Source organism: Poecilia mexicana, unplaced genomic scaffold (genome assembly GCF_051168715.1).
Source record: "Poecilia mexicana isolate PSO_F unplaced genomic scaffold, ASM5116871v1 scaffold_13, whole genome shotgun sequence".
Lineage (NCBI taxonomy): Eukaryota > Metazoa > Chordata > Actinopteri > Cyprinodontiformes > Poeciliidae > Poecilia > Poecilia mexicana.
Window position 1 is genome coordinate 17,157,319 of NW_028263382.1, and position 16,496 is coordinate 17,173,814.

A 16,496-nucleotide genomic window follows, 5' to 3' on the forward strand; every position below is an offset into this window, starting at 1 on the left:
AGCTATTATCACCTGTTGCAGAAGAGGTCCCATCTGAAAGCGCAGGAGTTGTCTTTCTCTGTTTAAGTCTGAACACCGGCTGTATATTTAAATATGTATGAGAATTATGTTGTAATTAAGATATATTTTATTTCTATTTGTTTGATCTAAAGTTATTCATATGCTACATTCTGTCTGAAACAGATAGAGAATGAGGTTAGCAGCCTGTGGCACCCATGGCCACCTTACTTGTGTCACCTTACCCAGTGGTAAGGTGGCACAAGTGGCACCTTACCCAGAAGCCCGTGGCACAAGTGACAGCTTATGGCAACTGTCAACATGTTTTCACTGAGGCTGTTTATTGGAAACTGAAATTTGAGACTGTATAAAAAATAGACCAGGGCATATTTGCTTTTTTTAAGGGAACAGAATACTTAACAAGAAATGCAATACTTTGTGCCAGATCCACCATTATTTTCATTAATTATAAATTCATTCATATTAATTCTGACACAGAAGCTGTCACCAAAGAATATTATATTTCTATTCTATTGTTTTCCCCACTAAGCATATTTAAATATGCTGAAGTATGTATAATACAATTAAAAATACTTTAAAAATACAACTGTTTATAAATATGGCTGCATGTATAAGGTTTCCAGTAACAAAACAGCGTGTTATGAAAGATTAAATGTTCAAATACGTCATTGTGCCTGTTAAACATATAACGCTGAGTGGAGCGGTCGAACGCTATAAGATGGCCGCCCTAAATCTCGTGAGCAAAAATAGGCGAGAGGGGTCCGTGAGGCGTGGGAGGTGCCAGTATGAGGTCGTGGCAACCCTTGGAAGGTGCCGAAGTCAGCCGAACGCAGTGGCAACACTGACAGCTAGACCCGAAAACAGTGACACTAATGGCAGGTGTCAGAGGAAGTGCCAGTAAGAGGTGCCGAGGTCAGCCGAAGTCAGCCGAAGTCACCCGAACACAGTGGCAACTCTGGCAGCTAGTCCCGAAAGCAGTGGCACTTGTTGGCAGGTGTCAGCGGAAGTGCCAGTAAGAGGTGCCGAGGTCAGCCGAAGTCAGCCGAACGCAGCGGCAGCACTGGCAGCTAATCCCGAACGCAGTGGCACTTGTGGCAGGTGTCAGACCTGCCACCGGAAGTGCCAGTACGAGGTGCCGAGGTCAGCCGAAGTCAGCCGAACGCAGTGGCAACTCTGGCAGCTAGTCCCGAAGGCAGTGGCACTTGTGGCAGGTGTCAGCGGAAGTGCCAGTAAGAGGTGCCGAGGTCAGCCGAAGTCAGCCGAACGCAGTGGCACTTGTGGCAGGTGTCAGACCTGCCACCGGAAGTGCCAGTACGAGGTGCGGTGTCACGATTTGCGCCTGCTGTCTCTCTCTCTCTACGGGTTTAATGCGGTTAGTCGCTTGCTTAGCATAGAAGCCCTCCGTCTGAGTGTCACTACAACAGCCCTGCAGACGCACACAATGGGAAGTGACGTCCAGCAAGCAGAGGGTCCACTGTACCTGAACGGTCGGTGTGAAAGTACACCACGTACTGCAGTATGACCTTAACCTCAAGCCGTCTACGCAAAGCTGGAGAAGACTTCCTGACACATGGGCTGGAAAAAAAAAATTATATAAAGAAAACTTAATCTAATATTTAAAATGAGCTGCCATTTATCTTCCTATGTATTGTGAAAGTCTTTGTGAAATAAATACAGATGCAGCGTATTTTTTTTTTTATTAAAAATTGCTTACAAAGTGCAGATAACATCAAATGAAAACAAGCTATTTCGCTCAGAGAGCTTTATTTTGCTGTCTTTGTTGCTTCCTTTGCAGGTAGCGAGCTCGAGCCTCGCAGACTGTGGCCTCATTGTTGCGTTTCTCCAGTTTCTTCATGACATCTTCAGCAGAAGCCTCTGTGGAAGGACACATTAATTATTCATAATTACTTTTTCAGACAAAAACATGTTACATGTTACAAGATTTCAAGTGGACAATTACACAATCCCATTCCTCAGAGTACAGATGTATTGGCCACACCTGTTCAAAGAACACCATGGGGACTGAGAAAGGGACCAAGCAGAGATTGTGCTTAAAGAGGAAACTAAAGCAAATACCACTCTTTATCTGTATCCTACAATAGAGCCCTGCAGAGGATAGTGAGGGGAGCTGAACAAGTCATTGCAGTGTCTCTTGGAGCTGCTGCCATTCAGCAAATGGTATACTAATATCAAACACAGAACAAAAACTGCTACACCACTTTCAGACTCAAACTATTCAAATCTGATCATTGCTGTTAAGACATTCACTTAATATATTGCCATTATTTTAAAATGTTTTGATCTGTTCCAAATTTTCTTGTCAACAGGTTTTTTATTTTTATGTTTTGTACAAATCTGAGTCAAGAGGAAAGGCCACCTAGTTTACGGTTTGTTACACTGAATGACATAATATTGGGAATAAAATGCTTGCATTCTGAGTTGACGGTAGCCACACAAACACCATGCTCCAGGAGATGTTTATATTGGCAAGTGAAATTTCATAAAAAGTCTAAACAATTTGGACTTTTTTTCTCTAATCCTGTTTTTAGTAAATTTATGAATAGATTTAATCACAGATTACAAAAAAATAGATAAAACAGAAAACACATCTAAATTAATACTTTGGACACCTTGTTGTCTTTTCGCCGCTTCTCTGCTCTCCCATTTCACCATCTCGTCTTCTGTAACCTCTTGTCTTGCCACACTGCTCAGCTCATACACGTCCACTTCATGGAGTTTGGGTAGTAAATCCTTAACCCACTCATAGCGAATAGGACACACTGTCCTGATGTACATCTTGGAGGTCACCAGCACGTCATGGAAGATGACCCAGTTCAGCTCGACGTCCTGCTCAAACAACTTAAACAACAACAAATAGCGCCCAGGCAGGTATGTTAACAATAACGTGGATTTTTGTTGCTGTCTTAAAGTGAAATATAGAAAAAGAATGCTTACTGATGATGACGGATGGATGTGAACCATAGATCCATGGCCGTCCATTGTGCAAAACGCTTTTCCAAAAGACCTGCTCAAGAAAAAAAATATGGTTGATTCACAACTAAAGCAAATCTAAACAATATGGTAGATTTGAGATTAACAAGCGAGTAGTGAATCCCACCGTCTCGCTAATATCAGTGATACCTTCTGGCAACATTGGTGAAGTATCCGGTGCAAAGGCACTGTCTGAAGAGTTCACTTTTATTCCCGTCAAAAGTTTCAAAAGGAAAATCTCTCCTCTGGAAAATACATTTTAAGTTACGTTTCTCAAAAGCATAAAATAGCTAGATTATAATACAATGTGATTATAAAGATATATATTTACATAGTATATGTAAAAATGCTGACAATTCTGATAAAAGTCTGTAGCTGTATGCACAATAACAATGATAAAAAGCAGAATAAAATTATAAACTGTAATGCATGATCAATAATAGAGGACAAAATAATAATCTGGATTGATATGCAATAATACAACACTTACTTTCTTGTTTTTCCTACCATTATTTTTTATTTGCAAGAGTCAACAAAATATTTTGATTCTCATCCCACATAAAGACGTAGGATGTGGATGTTGTACCTGCTGGAGGCGGAGGAGGATCTCTCTCAGCTGAGTCTCCACACTAAAAGCTGACTTCAGCGCCCTCCAATGGATCCAGTTCTCCTTGCACCAGCCTGATGGCCTGTCGCTGCAGAAAGGGGAAGAAAGGGCAAATGTGAATACAAAACATGGACAGACATTTTAGCTGCAGAGCATGTTGCTATATCCTTTCCTTACCTGGATTTGCAGGAGTTAAACACACTAAGAAGAGTGGCAAAATCGTTCATGCTGCCGGTTTTAGCAGCCAGTTCTCTGTGTTTCTTCGCTGCCTCTTTTTGCTTGTCAGGTTGACCTACAGGGGGGGAAAAAAAGAGCAATAAGAGGCACATCTCATGTCTTTATTGAACACCTGTTATTATACTCCTGCACATCATTTTCCAAAGGCCAAAACAGTGGCATTACTAACTATTCCCTTAGGCCATTTCTGATCGTCTCATGTTCGCCAAGATATTTTTAATTTTTCACTGGAAGTTTTCATATTATAAGAAGCTTCATCCACTGACCTGGCCTGATGAAGATGTTCTCCACAGACAGCATGGCCGCCACAGGGAGCAGCAGGTCCTGGCAGCCTAGTGAGGCGGATTTAAGCAGAGCCCTGGTGAGACCCGGGTGCAGCGGGAACTCCACCATGAGCTCCCCGAGCTTCGTCACCCTGCCTCTCCTACATCAGAAAGACAACGCCTCATAAAACGTCCGCGAGATCTGCAGACCAGAGGATCAATGTGTTCCAACACTCACCTGTCTATTGCATCAAACTGGTAGAGCTGTTTCAGTGCTTCAAGAATAAACCTTTCCTCTGGACAGTCCAGATAAGGAAACCTGGAATAAATCCACATTTCTCACTGAATAATTGATCAACCTTATGCGGCCGAGAATCAAAGACACAAAACAAACCGTGTACCTGATGACATCATGAACACCGAGACATTTCAGCGTGAGGATCACAGCGGTCAGGCTCGTCCTCTGAATTTCAGGAATCGTGTATTCCGGCATGCACTTCTCCCAGAATTCCTTGGTATAGATCCGAAAGCACTTCCCAGCTGAGGTTCTCCCAGCTCGGCCCGCTCTCTGTTGAGCCTCGCTCCTGTTCAGAGAAAATCCACACAATACCCAGTTCAATCTCTTTCCTCGTTGACGAGATCTGTCTCCAGGCGATGTTTGCCATCAGGATTTACTTTGAAATCGGCACAACCTCCAACACGTCCATGCCCACCCTGGAGTTGTGATTGAGCTGCTTCACGAAGCCGCTGTCTACGATGTACCTGAATGAAATAAAGAAAGGAGGAACGGAAACCTGTCAGAGAGGAGATACATTTCAAGGAACCCTATTCCAACCATATTTTGTACTGGCTAGCATAAAACACTTTCCTCAAAAAAACAAACAAACAAACAAACAAAAAACAGTTCTGTGCCACTTTTACATTTTTGATCATTTGTAATAAAGGTCAGTGATAAAGTGAATAACTTAAAAAACAAAACCCAGCTTCCAGAGCTTCTGCTGTTAACTCACCTGTATTGTACATTAAGTATACACTTATTTGCAGCCCGACTGAAAATATATATATATAAAAAAAACAAAATCCTAATGTTCCTAGCAAACCTGACCTACTTCCAAGCGGCAGAGAAAGCAACTAAAGTTGGGGTAAAGAATTTAGTGACAAACTTTACCAACAGACTAATGGGTTTTGATTTGTGACTGTACCTGTAAAGAAAACCATTTCATAATGTGGGGCTTGTTTTTCTATTCTATCTTAAGAGATGTACCCAAATTAAAAGTTGTCTTTTTTCTAAAATTCTCTATAATTCTTCAGTATGAGATCATGAGGCAAATGTAAGCAGTTAAAATGAAAACTGTGATTCTGAGTTGCTTAATTCAGTCAGATGTCTCATTACTCTGCGACTTGCGCTAAAAAGACATTGCAACAGGTAGGAATGCAGGGGTTTTGCAAATATATTGTAAGATTTTAGAAAAAATTTTCAACTTGTGGAACATATTTGTTTGGTAAGCTTCCAGGAGGACAAGCTCGACTTACTTAATACCATTGATGGTGAGGGATGTTGCTGCAATGTTTGTGGCTACCACACACTTTCTGATTCCTGGAGGAGGAGCCTGAAAGATCTGCCTCTGCTGGTCTGCAACAAGAACAAAAACGGCATCTGCAGATTACAGTGCAGCCTTTATCAGCACAGATAACATATAGGTGTGAAAGCGACTTGAGGGGACGTACCAGTGGGCATGGATCCGTAAAGAGGTAAAATGAGAAGACCCTCTACGGTCCGGTCCTGCACGTCGTAGCGGTAGTCTATATTTTCAGCTTTTTCGAACAACAAGTCACAGGCACGCTCGATCTCTGACTGGCCTGTAAAACATAGAGGACAAAGTTAGCAGAAATCAAAATCACACATTTTGTCACATTAAAATCAGTGCATTTCATTGGGATTTTTATTAGGAAATAATTTCCACAGAATTGTGAGGTAAAAGGAAAATACCAAGGAGAACGAATAAAAATCTAAAAAGAGAGGTCTGAGTGAACTTTTGTAGAATCACATTTCCATAGGGGAACCACTGCCCTGCAGCGTACGTAGGTAACACTAAACTAACCTTCACCTTAATTTCTTTCCATGACCCTTTATGTTTTTCCGTAAGTGCACAACTAATAGTTTCAGTCAAAAGATTCTCCCACCTCAGCTTTTCCCAAACCAAATTAATGATCTTTTAGCACAACCTGTCCACATTTTGAGGGTTGTGGTAGTACCATAATACAATGTGAGAAAAAAACCTTTTCAAGAGACTTGCTATAATGACAATTATCACTACTCACCAGTCAAAAACACCAGAATATCGCCAGCCTTTTCACTGGTGTGCACGTCCAGGGTCACCTTCACCACCTGCAAAGCAAAACAATACAAAATTCCACAAAAAAAAAAAAAATCACATGGAACTACACATGAACGAGACACAATACCTCTTTGACATAAAAGGTGCTTTCAACATCTTTTGGACCTACAGCCGTGCCAAACATGGATGATACAGGGAAAACCCTCCCAGGAATTTCAAAGACCGGACAGTTGTTGAAGAAAGAAGAAAGTTTGTTGGTTTCCAACGTGGCGGACATCACCACCACTTTAAGGGGAAAGGATCGTCCCTTGGTGGCCTCGCGGGGATTAGAGAAAACCTTCTTTAATAAACCCAAAAGAATGTCCTGTAATGAGAAAAAGCACCGGCTCAGTGCAACGGAGGGAGAAAGAGATTAAGCACACCTGCAACTACCGCAGCAGTCCTGCACAGTATCGTAAGCGTACCGTGTTCAGACTGCGTTCATGGACTTCATCCAGTATTACAACGCTGTACTGGGAAAGCGCCGGATCTGCCAGGACTTCTCGGAGCAAACATCCATCTGTCATGTACTTCAACACAGTGTCCTGCCACACACAGTTGGTTTAGTCATACCGTACATAAATTATTCAGTTTATTTTTCCATGTAGGACAATAGTGATCACTCACTTGTGATGTGCAGTCATCAAATCGCACTTGGTATCCAACCTCTCTGCCCAGAGTGCAGTTCATCTCCTGAGCGACCCTCTGAGCTACGGTGATGGCAGCCACACGACGAGGCTGGGTGACGCCAATCTTACCATCCTTATAAAAACCTACTCACACAGACAAATTAAAAGTAAAAAGTATAATATAAAAAACAATAAAAGAAAAATGTTAAAACTAACCAAAAACATAGCTATTAAAATAAGCACCGTTCATAAACATGGGAGCTGTTCTATTGCATGAATTTATAGAAAATATATTAAAAAAAAGTATTTTTTTAGTCGTTATTCCATGCACAAAGTTCCTCATTAAGATAAGGGAAGAAAATAAATTATAATAGACAAATAATTGACTTGTATTTGTTTACTTTGGAAGTTTTATTAATCCCCCCCAAGTGCAAACACTTGTCATATATGATTTCTTCTTGAAAGCACTGGTTCCAACCACTAAACCCCAGAAAAGTTCTCCTTATTTTAGATTTGGTGACTGTGAAAATCACAAGAGTAAAATGAACTCACATTCATATCATTAGTTGGAATTCATTTAAGCTTTGCTAAAAGGTACATTATCCTGATGACAGTGGCCTGTTTTAAGGGTTCATTCAGAAATGGTATTCTGCTCCCCATAACAAGTGGTTATCTGAGCTGGACCCCGACTGCAACACTGGGACTCGAGCAGTGAAGCCTCAGAGAAGGAGTTTCGCTAACACTGTAAAATAGAGTTTATTTGTTCCAGCGGCATCTTACCTGCCTGATGCAGGTACTGAGGGAGCTGTGTGGTTTTCCCGCTTCCAGTCTCTCCGGTCACTATGAGGAAAGTGCTGTTTCTGACCGCCTGAATCAGCTTGTTTTTGTGTTGATATATTGGCAGCTGCTTCGGCTCGCAGTCTTTGGGTGTCCATCTCGTCTGTTTGGACATAACCGAGAATTTTAACTACCGAATAACAAACTAATACACACGGATAGACCTCAAGCTCCTCGAGCAAAATAAAAGTTTCTAACTAAGTTACGAGGGGGAATAAAACTTCCCAACATTTTAAATCATGCGTTGAAAAGACGACATGATGATACCTCGAACACTTCCGTACACCGACCTATTCTTCTTCTTCTTCTTCTTTTGTTTTTTATTGGCGGCTGGCATCCAACTTAAGGTGCATTTACCGCCACCTACCAGACTGGAGTGTGGTCATCAGAGATCTCAGAGGGAATTACATCCACCTCAATGATGTGTAGGATGTGCAAATTCACATCCTAACACACTCATTAATACCTGAATTAATGCATGAGCATGCACTGGCATACACACAAATACTTGTTCATATCCTAAATACGACTCATTAACCCAGTGTTATTTAAGAACCTAAATAAGAGATTTCTAACATAACTTGATTTATTATCTAATAGACTAATCATAGACAGTCCTATATTCTTTCTGCTTAGTAACGACTTTAAAATCTGACGTTCCTCTGAGTATTTATCACATTCTAACAAGACATGCTCCACTGTTTCCACCTGATTGCAATAATTACAAGCCCCATTTTCATGCTTTCCTATTTTAAAGAGCGAACTATTAAGTCCAGAATGTCCAATTCTAAGTCGAGACATAACTACTTCCTCTTTCCGCCTTCCACTCAGATAATTACTATCTCCCACACTCTTTTGAATTGTATATAGTTGTCTCCCATTATCATGGTTATCCCATATCTCCTGCCAAATCTTAATAATTTCTTTTTGAATAATAGATTTACCCTCATTTTTACTCAAAGGGATATTCAGATGAACAATATCTGATCTCAAGGCCTGCTTAGCTAAAATATCTACTTCCTCATTTCCTTCTATACCTACATGAGCAGGAATCCAGACAAATTGAACCAAGCATTTATTGTTATGAAGATAAAGTAATAATTGATATATTCTTAATATCAAATCTAATCTGCTAGATTTACCAGATTTAATACTTAATAATGCTGCTTGACTATCTGATGCTATGATAAATGTACTTACTTCCCTAGTATCATTATCAAGCAACCATTCTAAGGCCAATATGATGGCTGATAATTCAACTGTAAAAACAGCTAAATGGTCAGCTGTTCTCCTCTTAATCAAGACTTTATGGTGTGGGATATTCACTGCTGCTCCAGTTCTACCACTATTTGGATCTTTAGATCCATCTGTATATATAATTATGTTGTCTTTATATCTTTCAAAATATCTATTAACTACAACCCATTCTGGAGTCTTTCCCTTTTTAAGAATTTCATTTAATTGAAGATCAACTTCTGGAGTTAAAAATAACCATGGAGGAATTTCAGATTGAGGAACTGTAGCACTATACTGGAGCATAGTTAAACCAAGCTGTTTTGCCTTTATTTCCCCAATCCATCCAAAACTATTACAATTTAATTTATGATGTTCCCAACATTCCTTCAGCACCATCTTAGTTGGATGATCACCCTTATGTCCTTGTAGGTTCACCCAGTACATGTACATTAATTTCAACCTTCTTAATCTTAAAGGAAGCTCACCAGTTTCTACTTGTAAAGCAGCTAAAGACGATGTTCTGAAAGCTCCACAACAAATCCTCAATGCTTGTGTTTGCTCACTATCAAGTTTTCTCAAATGACTGTCAGCAGCTGCCATATATGCTATACTCCCATAATCCATAATAGATCTCATGAGCGCCTGATAAACTCCCAACAGTGCACTTCTTGAAGCTCCCCATTCCTGTCCTGAGAGACATCTTAACAAATTATTCACTTTTTTACATTTATTTTGAACTGATTCTATTTGATGTTTCCAAGTTAAGCTTTCATCAAAGATGACACCTAAAAACTTCACTGTTTTCACTTGTTCAAGTTTATGTTTATAAAGATTCAACGTAACTTCCTTATGTCTTCTATAAAAGCAAATTACTTGAGTCTTTGCAATTGACATCCTAAAACCCCATTTATTAGCCCAACCTTCCACTTTCAAAATGGCAGCCTGCATCTTTTTCTGTAAATAAACCAGATTATGTCCCCGAATCCATAGAGCACCATCATCTGCAAATAAAGATTTACCTATACTACTATCTATCTCATCAAAAATGTCATTAATCATAATATTAAAGAGAATTGGGCTACACACACTACCTTGTGGAGTACCATTCTCAACAGCATATCTAGAAGAGAAATTCGCTCCTACCCGAACTTCTATTTCTCTACCAAACAAAAAATCCAAAATCCAATTATAAATCTTACCTCCTATACCAATTTTCCCTAATTTAATCAATAATCCTTCTTTCCATAACATATCATATGCCTTCTCAATGTCAAAGAACACAGCTATCACTAACTCTCTATTCGCTTGAGCTTTTCTTACTTCTGACTCTAGACACAGAACTGCATCCATCGTATTTCTCCCTTTACGAAAACCACTCTGGAATGGACAAAATTTATTTTTACTCTCAATAAAATAATAAAGCCTATCTGTAACAATCCTCTCCATTATTTTCCCTAATTGAGATGTAAGAGCTATAGGTCTATAATTTGATGGGTCTTTTGCATTTTTACCAGGTTTTAAGATGGGAATTATAACTGACTGTTTCCATTCTGCCGGAATTCTCCCAGTCATCCAAATCAGATTAAACAATTTTAATATAACAGTAAGAGATGAATATTTAAAATGTTTGAGCATTACATAACACACTCCATCCTTCCCCGGAGTTGATTGCTTAACATTATTAATAGCTTTTTCTAACTCATACATAGAAAAAGGCATATCTAAATCCTGGTTTGAGACTTCTCTCCTAGTAGTAACTCCTGGATTTCCATCCAATAAATCTAATTTATTACTTTTCATTTCTTCAGATAAATTTTCTGAACTATTCACCTTAATTAACGTTACTGCTAATAAGTCAGCTTTTTCTTTATTACTAACCGCCATTTTCCCATTTAATTCTAAAACAGGTAAGGAAAACCTCTTTTTAACACCATTCATTTTCTTAATAACTCTCCATACCTCTGACAGTTTGGTCTCTCTTCCAATGGAATTACAGTACTGCCTCCAACAAGCCTTCTTAGCTTCTCTAATAGTCTTCCTAACTATAGCTTGTGCTTTCTTATATTGAATTAATGCCTCAAAGGTATGACATCTTCTTACCAATTTAAAAGCTTTATTTCTTCCCCTTATAGCAATACTACATTGCTCATTCCACCATGGAGTAGACTTTTTATTTCCTCTTCCCTTTGATTTAGGAATTGAACTTTCAGCTGCATTAATAATAACAGACTTAATCTTTGAATAACACATCTCCACATCACAAAACAAATTCTCATCCAGTTTATTAAATTGACTATCAACTAAATTTTTAAATAACTCCCAATTAGCGTTACTTAACTTCCATCTTGGAATCTGTCCTTCCTCTTCTTTTATCACTTCAGAACCAACTGAAACTAGAATAGGAAAATGATCACTGCCCATTGGAGAATCACTCATCACCTCCCAAGAAGTAATTCCAGCTAATGTATTTGAAACCAATGTTAGATCTAAAACACTCTTTAAATTCCTACAGCAATCATATCTAGTAGTGCTGCCATCATTAAGGCAAACCAGAGAATGTAACTCAAGAAATTCTTCAACAGTCAATCCATTTGCATCTGTATTAAGACTCCCCCATAAAATATTATGAGAATTGAAATCACCACACCATACAGTCTTACCTACATTTTGATCATTTACTTCATTGAGATTCTGAATGGACAACTTCTTGTTAGCATTATAAAAATTTATCACCGACATTTGGTCATTTTCTATCCAAATCTTAATAACTATTGATTCATAATTTTTCCCTATTGATTCCACTTTATATCTTATACTGTCTAGTAAAAAAGTTGCTACTCCCCCTCCTTGTCTTTCTTTTCTATCATTCCTAATTGATGTATACCCAGAGATTTTGAAATCCAGATGAGGCTTAAGCCAGGTTTCTTGAATGCAAATCAGGTGAGGTTTAACTGTCAAATCTGAAATATATTTCTTAAACTCTAGACCATTACTAATAAGACTTCTTGCATTCCACTGGAAAATAATTAACATAACGAAGAGGGGCCACCACTGCATGATTGAGGTTGAGAAGATTGCGTCTCATTTAATTTTTCCTTTATTGATTCCCAATTAACATTTTTACAATCAAGATACTTTTGGGCTGCCTTCACTATTATTTGAATTTTTTCCGTTTTCCTTTGTGTTTGAGCAGTGCAGTTAACAACTTCTACCATGAACAATACAAAATCCTCCTTTGTCATGAGTAAAGTGTCACCTTTAATCTTAGAGCATTCTGAACAATTAGATCCTTCTTTTCCTCCTCCAGACACTTTCTTTGGGTATAATATTGGTTGAACAGGAACTTTTTTCGTTGCTTCCGCATAAGTAATGCCAGTAGTGACTTTGATTTTCTGAACTTCCTCAGCTCTTTTACTAACTATGCATCCCCTAAATCCTGAACTATGCCCACCTCCACAATTACAACATTTCAGCGGAGCCCCTTCCTCACATTTCCCATACTCATGATCCCCAGCACATCTCCCACATTTCTGTTTCCCCTTACACACTGCCGCGACATGTCCAAATTTCTGGCATTTAAAGCACCGCAGCGGCGGAGGAATAAATGGTCGGACATCATAGCTCATATATCCCACAAACACTTTATCTGGCAGACTGTTCTCTTCAAATTTTAACATGATAGAAAAACTATCACTCCTCTCTCCATTTTTATTTCTTTTCAATCGTTTGGCTTCCACCACTTTCCCTCCTGAAACATTAGACTTGATCTCATCAATTGGCACATCAGGTGGAATCCCCGAAATGACTCCGCATACATACTTCTTGTCATCCAAAAGTCTTCCTCTCACATTCTCACCAAGGATTCTTTTTATATTCAGCGCCCTTTCTTTTTGTTTAATATCATTACAGATAATCAATAACGATCCATCTCTTAATATTTTAACAAATTTCACCTTTCCAACCAGTGAATTGATTTCTTTTGTCAGCTTTATTGGATTCCACTTCCCAAAGGACACACCCTCTTTGACAAACTTCAGAACTATTTTAAATTCTGACATCTTAACAGTTTCTCCTTCAGCCTCAGAAACAGATGATTCTATTTGTTGTCTTGATTTTTTCCGTTTATGCTTAGCTTTTTGAATATGCCAAGGTCCTTCATTTTCCACATCATCAGCACCCTCTTCCATTTCCGCAAAATCACTACCTGACACATTTCCCTCTGACATCCTTCCAACCATTCACAGTCTGGTCGTGCCTTTTCCGCCTTTGCTCCCAATCCGTGTTGCCGTCAAGTCTTCTTTTCCTCCACCTCTGCTGCCCTTCTTATCAGAATTAAATGAGGACATTCCACCGACCTATTCTAATCTGCCATTGGTTCTTCTCTGATCACATGACATGGAAGTACCTACCAAAATAAAATACAAAAGCTAAAACGCCCAAATTTAATTCATACGCCAGACAAAAACACCCCCCCCCAGATAGTTTTATTAGAATGTTCTGCTATACAGACATACAAAAACAAACACGCACACACACACAAAAAACATGAAAAGTAAAACAAAATAGATAAAAAAAAATTAAAATGCAGTGAATTTCTAAAGTTCAAAACAGTGACTAAATAATTTCTGAGACTATTGAAACAAACAGGACAGAAACTAGTTGTTCCCCTTCTGAATGTTTACAGCAGATACAGAAGAGTTCTTCTCTCCTGAAAGCTGTTCTCTCCTGTTACCGGCAGACCCAACTCCATTATCATAGGGGTAGTGCTGGTGGAATAAAATGATCTGTAAGAGGAATCTGTACGGAAGGAAAAAGAATAATCAAAACTTATTGTAAATTAATTTATCTTCATCACTGTCAGTGATTATTTTAAGCGTTCTGCTGATTAGATTATCCATGTGAGGCCTGCACCAAAACCAACAGAGGACTCCCAAAAGCAGTAAAACTGTAGCACAAGTAAGGTTAAGAAATTCTTCTATTTTTTTATGTAAGGAAACTGAATCATAGAACTGTGCAAAACAAATTTGTAATCCTTTATATTCAAAAGGTTTTATGTAAATCACTTTAGACAGACTATAAAGATGTTTTATTTTCTTTGTAAAATACTTTGCTGTTAAATGAGTTGAACTGTCTCTATTTTGATTCCACTTCAACATCATACAGTCACCTAAACTGTAGCGACAGAACTTTGGGATCCATTTTGCAAAAACCTGTTAAATTACCCTCTCTTGAATGAGGTGATCATCCAAAGCCTTGACCTTTGGTAAACCTCATTTCAGTCCCAAGTATTCCCATGCTGTTAAGTGCTGATGGGTAATACAATTTGCTTTGCTGAACTGCAATGCCACGTTGAATCATTTGAATCAGTGAAAAGCTGCATCGCACTGTTAGACTTAAAAACAAGAAAAGAAAAATTAATTAAAAGCATATATAAAAAAGCAAAAACGAAGTATCTTATTTCTACTTACTGGAACAGAGTGTCACAAAATATGACTCCAGTCTTGAAGTTTTGTTTGCTCTTGATGACTGAGTAGGTGATTTTCTCATTTGCTACCTGCGAGACAAACTCACTCAAATTAACTTCCAAATTTTCATTTAGGGGCTGGAAGTAAATTTCTTAATACTTACCATAGACTGGGTGCCACAATCTGTAAATGGGAAGCTGGAAGTTACAGTCAGTGGACCTTTTATGGTGTAGACATTTATGGTTATGATCTGAAGAAATCCAGACTGAATCCAGGTTAAGAGGTGGAACTGTTTCATTCCTTAGAATGGTGCAGAAAACATTTTGGTGCAGAAAACCTTCCTTGATATGTTTGGAAAGTGATCTGTACTCTGCTCTACAGAAAGAATGCTGGCAGTCATTTGGAAGCGGTGTCTTCAAAGCATATAACACTTCAGGCTTTTTACATTTTGTCAATTTACAAAAACAAAACTCAATGTACTTTGATTTTAGTATAGTGTAGACTTGTGAAGCTAACAGACATGTTTACATTTTTCCTTTTACAAATAATACTCTGAAAAGCGTGATGTGCATTTATTTTCAATCAATTTCCAATTACCGATGTGTATGTTTAACTGATCTATAGATCTAGAAAGATTTTTGTCATCAAAATTGTTCAAGAAATGGTAAAAAAGAAAATCTTGCAAACACCATTTACTGCATTTGCACCTTCCATGTTCCTGTTGCAGATTAGATGACTGGGTCATCTTCGGTGGGCCTTTGTCTGCAGGTGTCATGACGACCACTTTGAAACTCATCACAGATTTCTGTTAGATTTATATTAATAAAAAAATTAAAAAAAAATAATTTCCTGAAGGAAAAATGAATGTAAATCAATGCAAATTGTTTTGTTTGAAGTTCACTTGTCTTTTCACAAAACACCCAATGGAAGCTACTGTAAAGACGATGAAGGACTTTGTTTCTCCTAGGAAATGGTGACAACGTCTCGCTACAGCAACAGCCTGGTGATATCCGCCTTGTTCATCTGTGTGACACAAACAAGTGCATAAAAAAAACCACAAGCGTTTCAAGACTAAGTGTCACCGTATATGCAGTCAAAGTGTCTGACTTGCCTAACACATAAATGCTGAAGGGAAGATGGAAAAAAATCCTCCTTTGATATGTACACAGACATCAAGTTGTCATGACAAATCAGTGTATTGTTGGTGGCAGTAATGTGAAACGTTGGAGTTTCAGATAAAGCAGTGACAGAGACCAACACAACCAAAATAAAGTCTGTGATGTTGGTCTTCATTGGGTGTTTTTTTTGTTGTTTTTTTGTTGTTGTTTTTTTTGTCTTCCTTTGTTGATGTTGCTGAGGATTTGCATGACAGGTGGAGCAGGTGATTCTCATTAACTTTAATTGGTCCCAGGAGACAAAAGTCACTACATATACCAGAGGGAGTTCTGCTGAGAAATCTAACTCAGAGCTCTTTAGGAAGCCAGAGACTTTTATCTCTACCACAGCAAGCTGACTGCAGATACAAGTCTGCATTTTCTTCTCATTGTCTGAAAGCTACAGAGGTATTGAACTGTATCTTTACATCAAATTATACATTAAAGCAATTTGTTTTGTGTTAAAGTGCACCAGTTTTAATAGGCTTGATTGGAATACAGTATGCAAATCTATATTCAGTTTACCTATAAGCCTAGAGAAAAGCAAACAATCATAAAATAGTTTTTATGAAAAGAGCAATGACTGCTCAGATTTAACAGTCACACTTGTTGAAAAGGGTACACTGTTCATTTGACACCCCTTGAGCCCCCAGGGGGAGCAGGAGAGCAACGGCAGATTTA

At 38.6% G+C, this 16,496-nt stretch overlaps 1 protein-coding gene and 1 pseudogene across 2 annotated transcripts; both read right to left on the bottom strand.

Annotated features, from left to right (window-relative positions):
* Positions 1-1,698: 1,698 nt before the first annotated feature.
* On the bottom strand, positions 1,699-13,857 carry dhx40 (DEAH (Asp-Glu-Ala-His) box polypeptide 40). 2 transcript variants are annotated; one of them, XM_088011798.1, is made up of 18 exons: positions 13,552-13,857; positions 7,904-8,250; positions 7,122-7,267; positions 6,920-7,039; positions 6,583-6,819; positions 6,439-6,505; positions 5,845-5,976; positions 5,650-5,749; positions 4,792-4,878; positions 4,518-4,700; positions 4,355-4,435; positions 4,120-4,277; positions 3,794-3,908; positions 3,596-3,704; positions 3,160-3,254; positions 2,974-3,043; positions 2,649-2,877; positions 1,699-1,893 (listed from the first exon to the last, which is right to left on the bottom strand). In XM_088011798.1, the coding sequence occupies exons 2-18, from the start codon at positions 8,073-8,075 to the stop codon at positions 1,772-1,774; spliced, it is 2,223 nt and encodes a 740-aa protein (XP_087867924.1). In that variant the 5' UTR covers positions 8,076-8,250; positions 13,552-13,857; the 3' UTR covers positions 1,699-1,771. The 2 variants fall into 2 exon arrangements, with proteins under 2 accessions (XP_087867924.1, XP_014866121.2); XM_015010635.2 differs by lacking the exon at positions 13,552-13,857 and having other exon boundaries at positions 7,904-8,265.
* A 468-nt stretch (positions 13,858-14,325) lies between these two features.
* Positions 14,326-16,233, bottom strand: LOC148155798 (uncharacterized; annotated as a pseudogene).
* Positions 16,234-16,496: the final 263 nt, after the last annotated feature.

Coding starts and splice junctions, on each gene's coding strand:
- dhx40 (XM_088011798.1), bottom strand. CDS start 8,075: ATGTCCAAACAGACGAGATGGACACCCAAAGACTGCGAGCCGAAGCAG. Junction 4,701..4,791: donor GAGGTTGTGCCGATTTCAAA/GTAAATCCTGAT, acceptor TTCTCTGAACAG/GAGCGAGGCTCAACAGAGAG. Junction 1,894..2,648: donor AGCGGCGAAAAGACAACAAG/GTGTCCAAAGTA, acceptor GTCCTTCCACAG/AGGCTTCTGCTGAAGATGTC.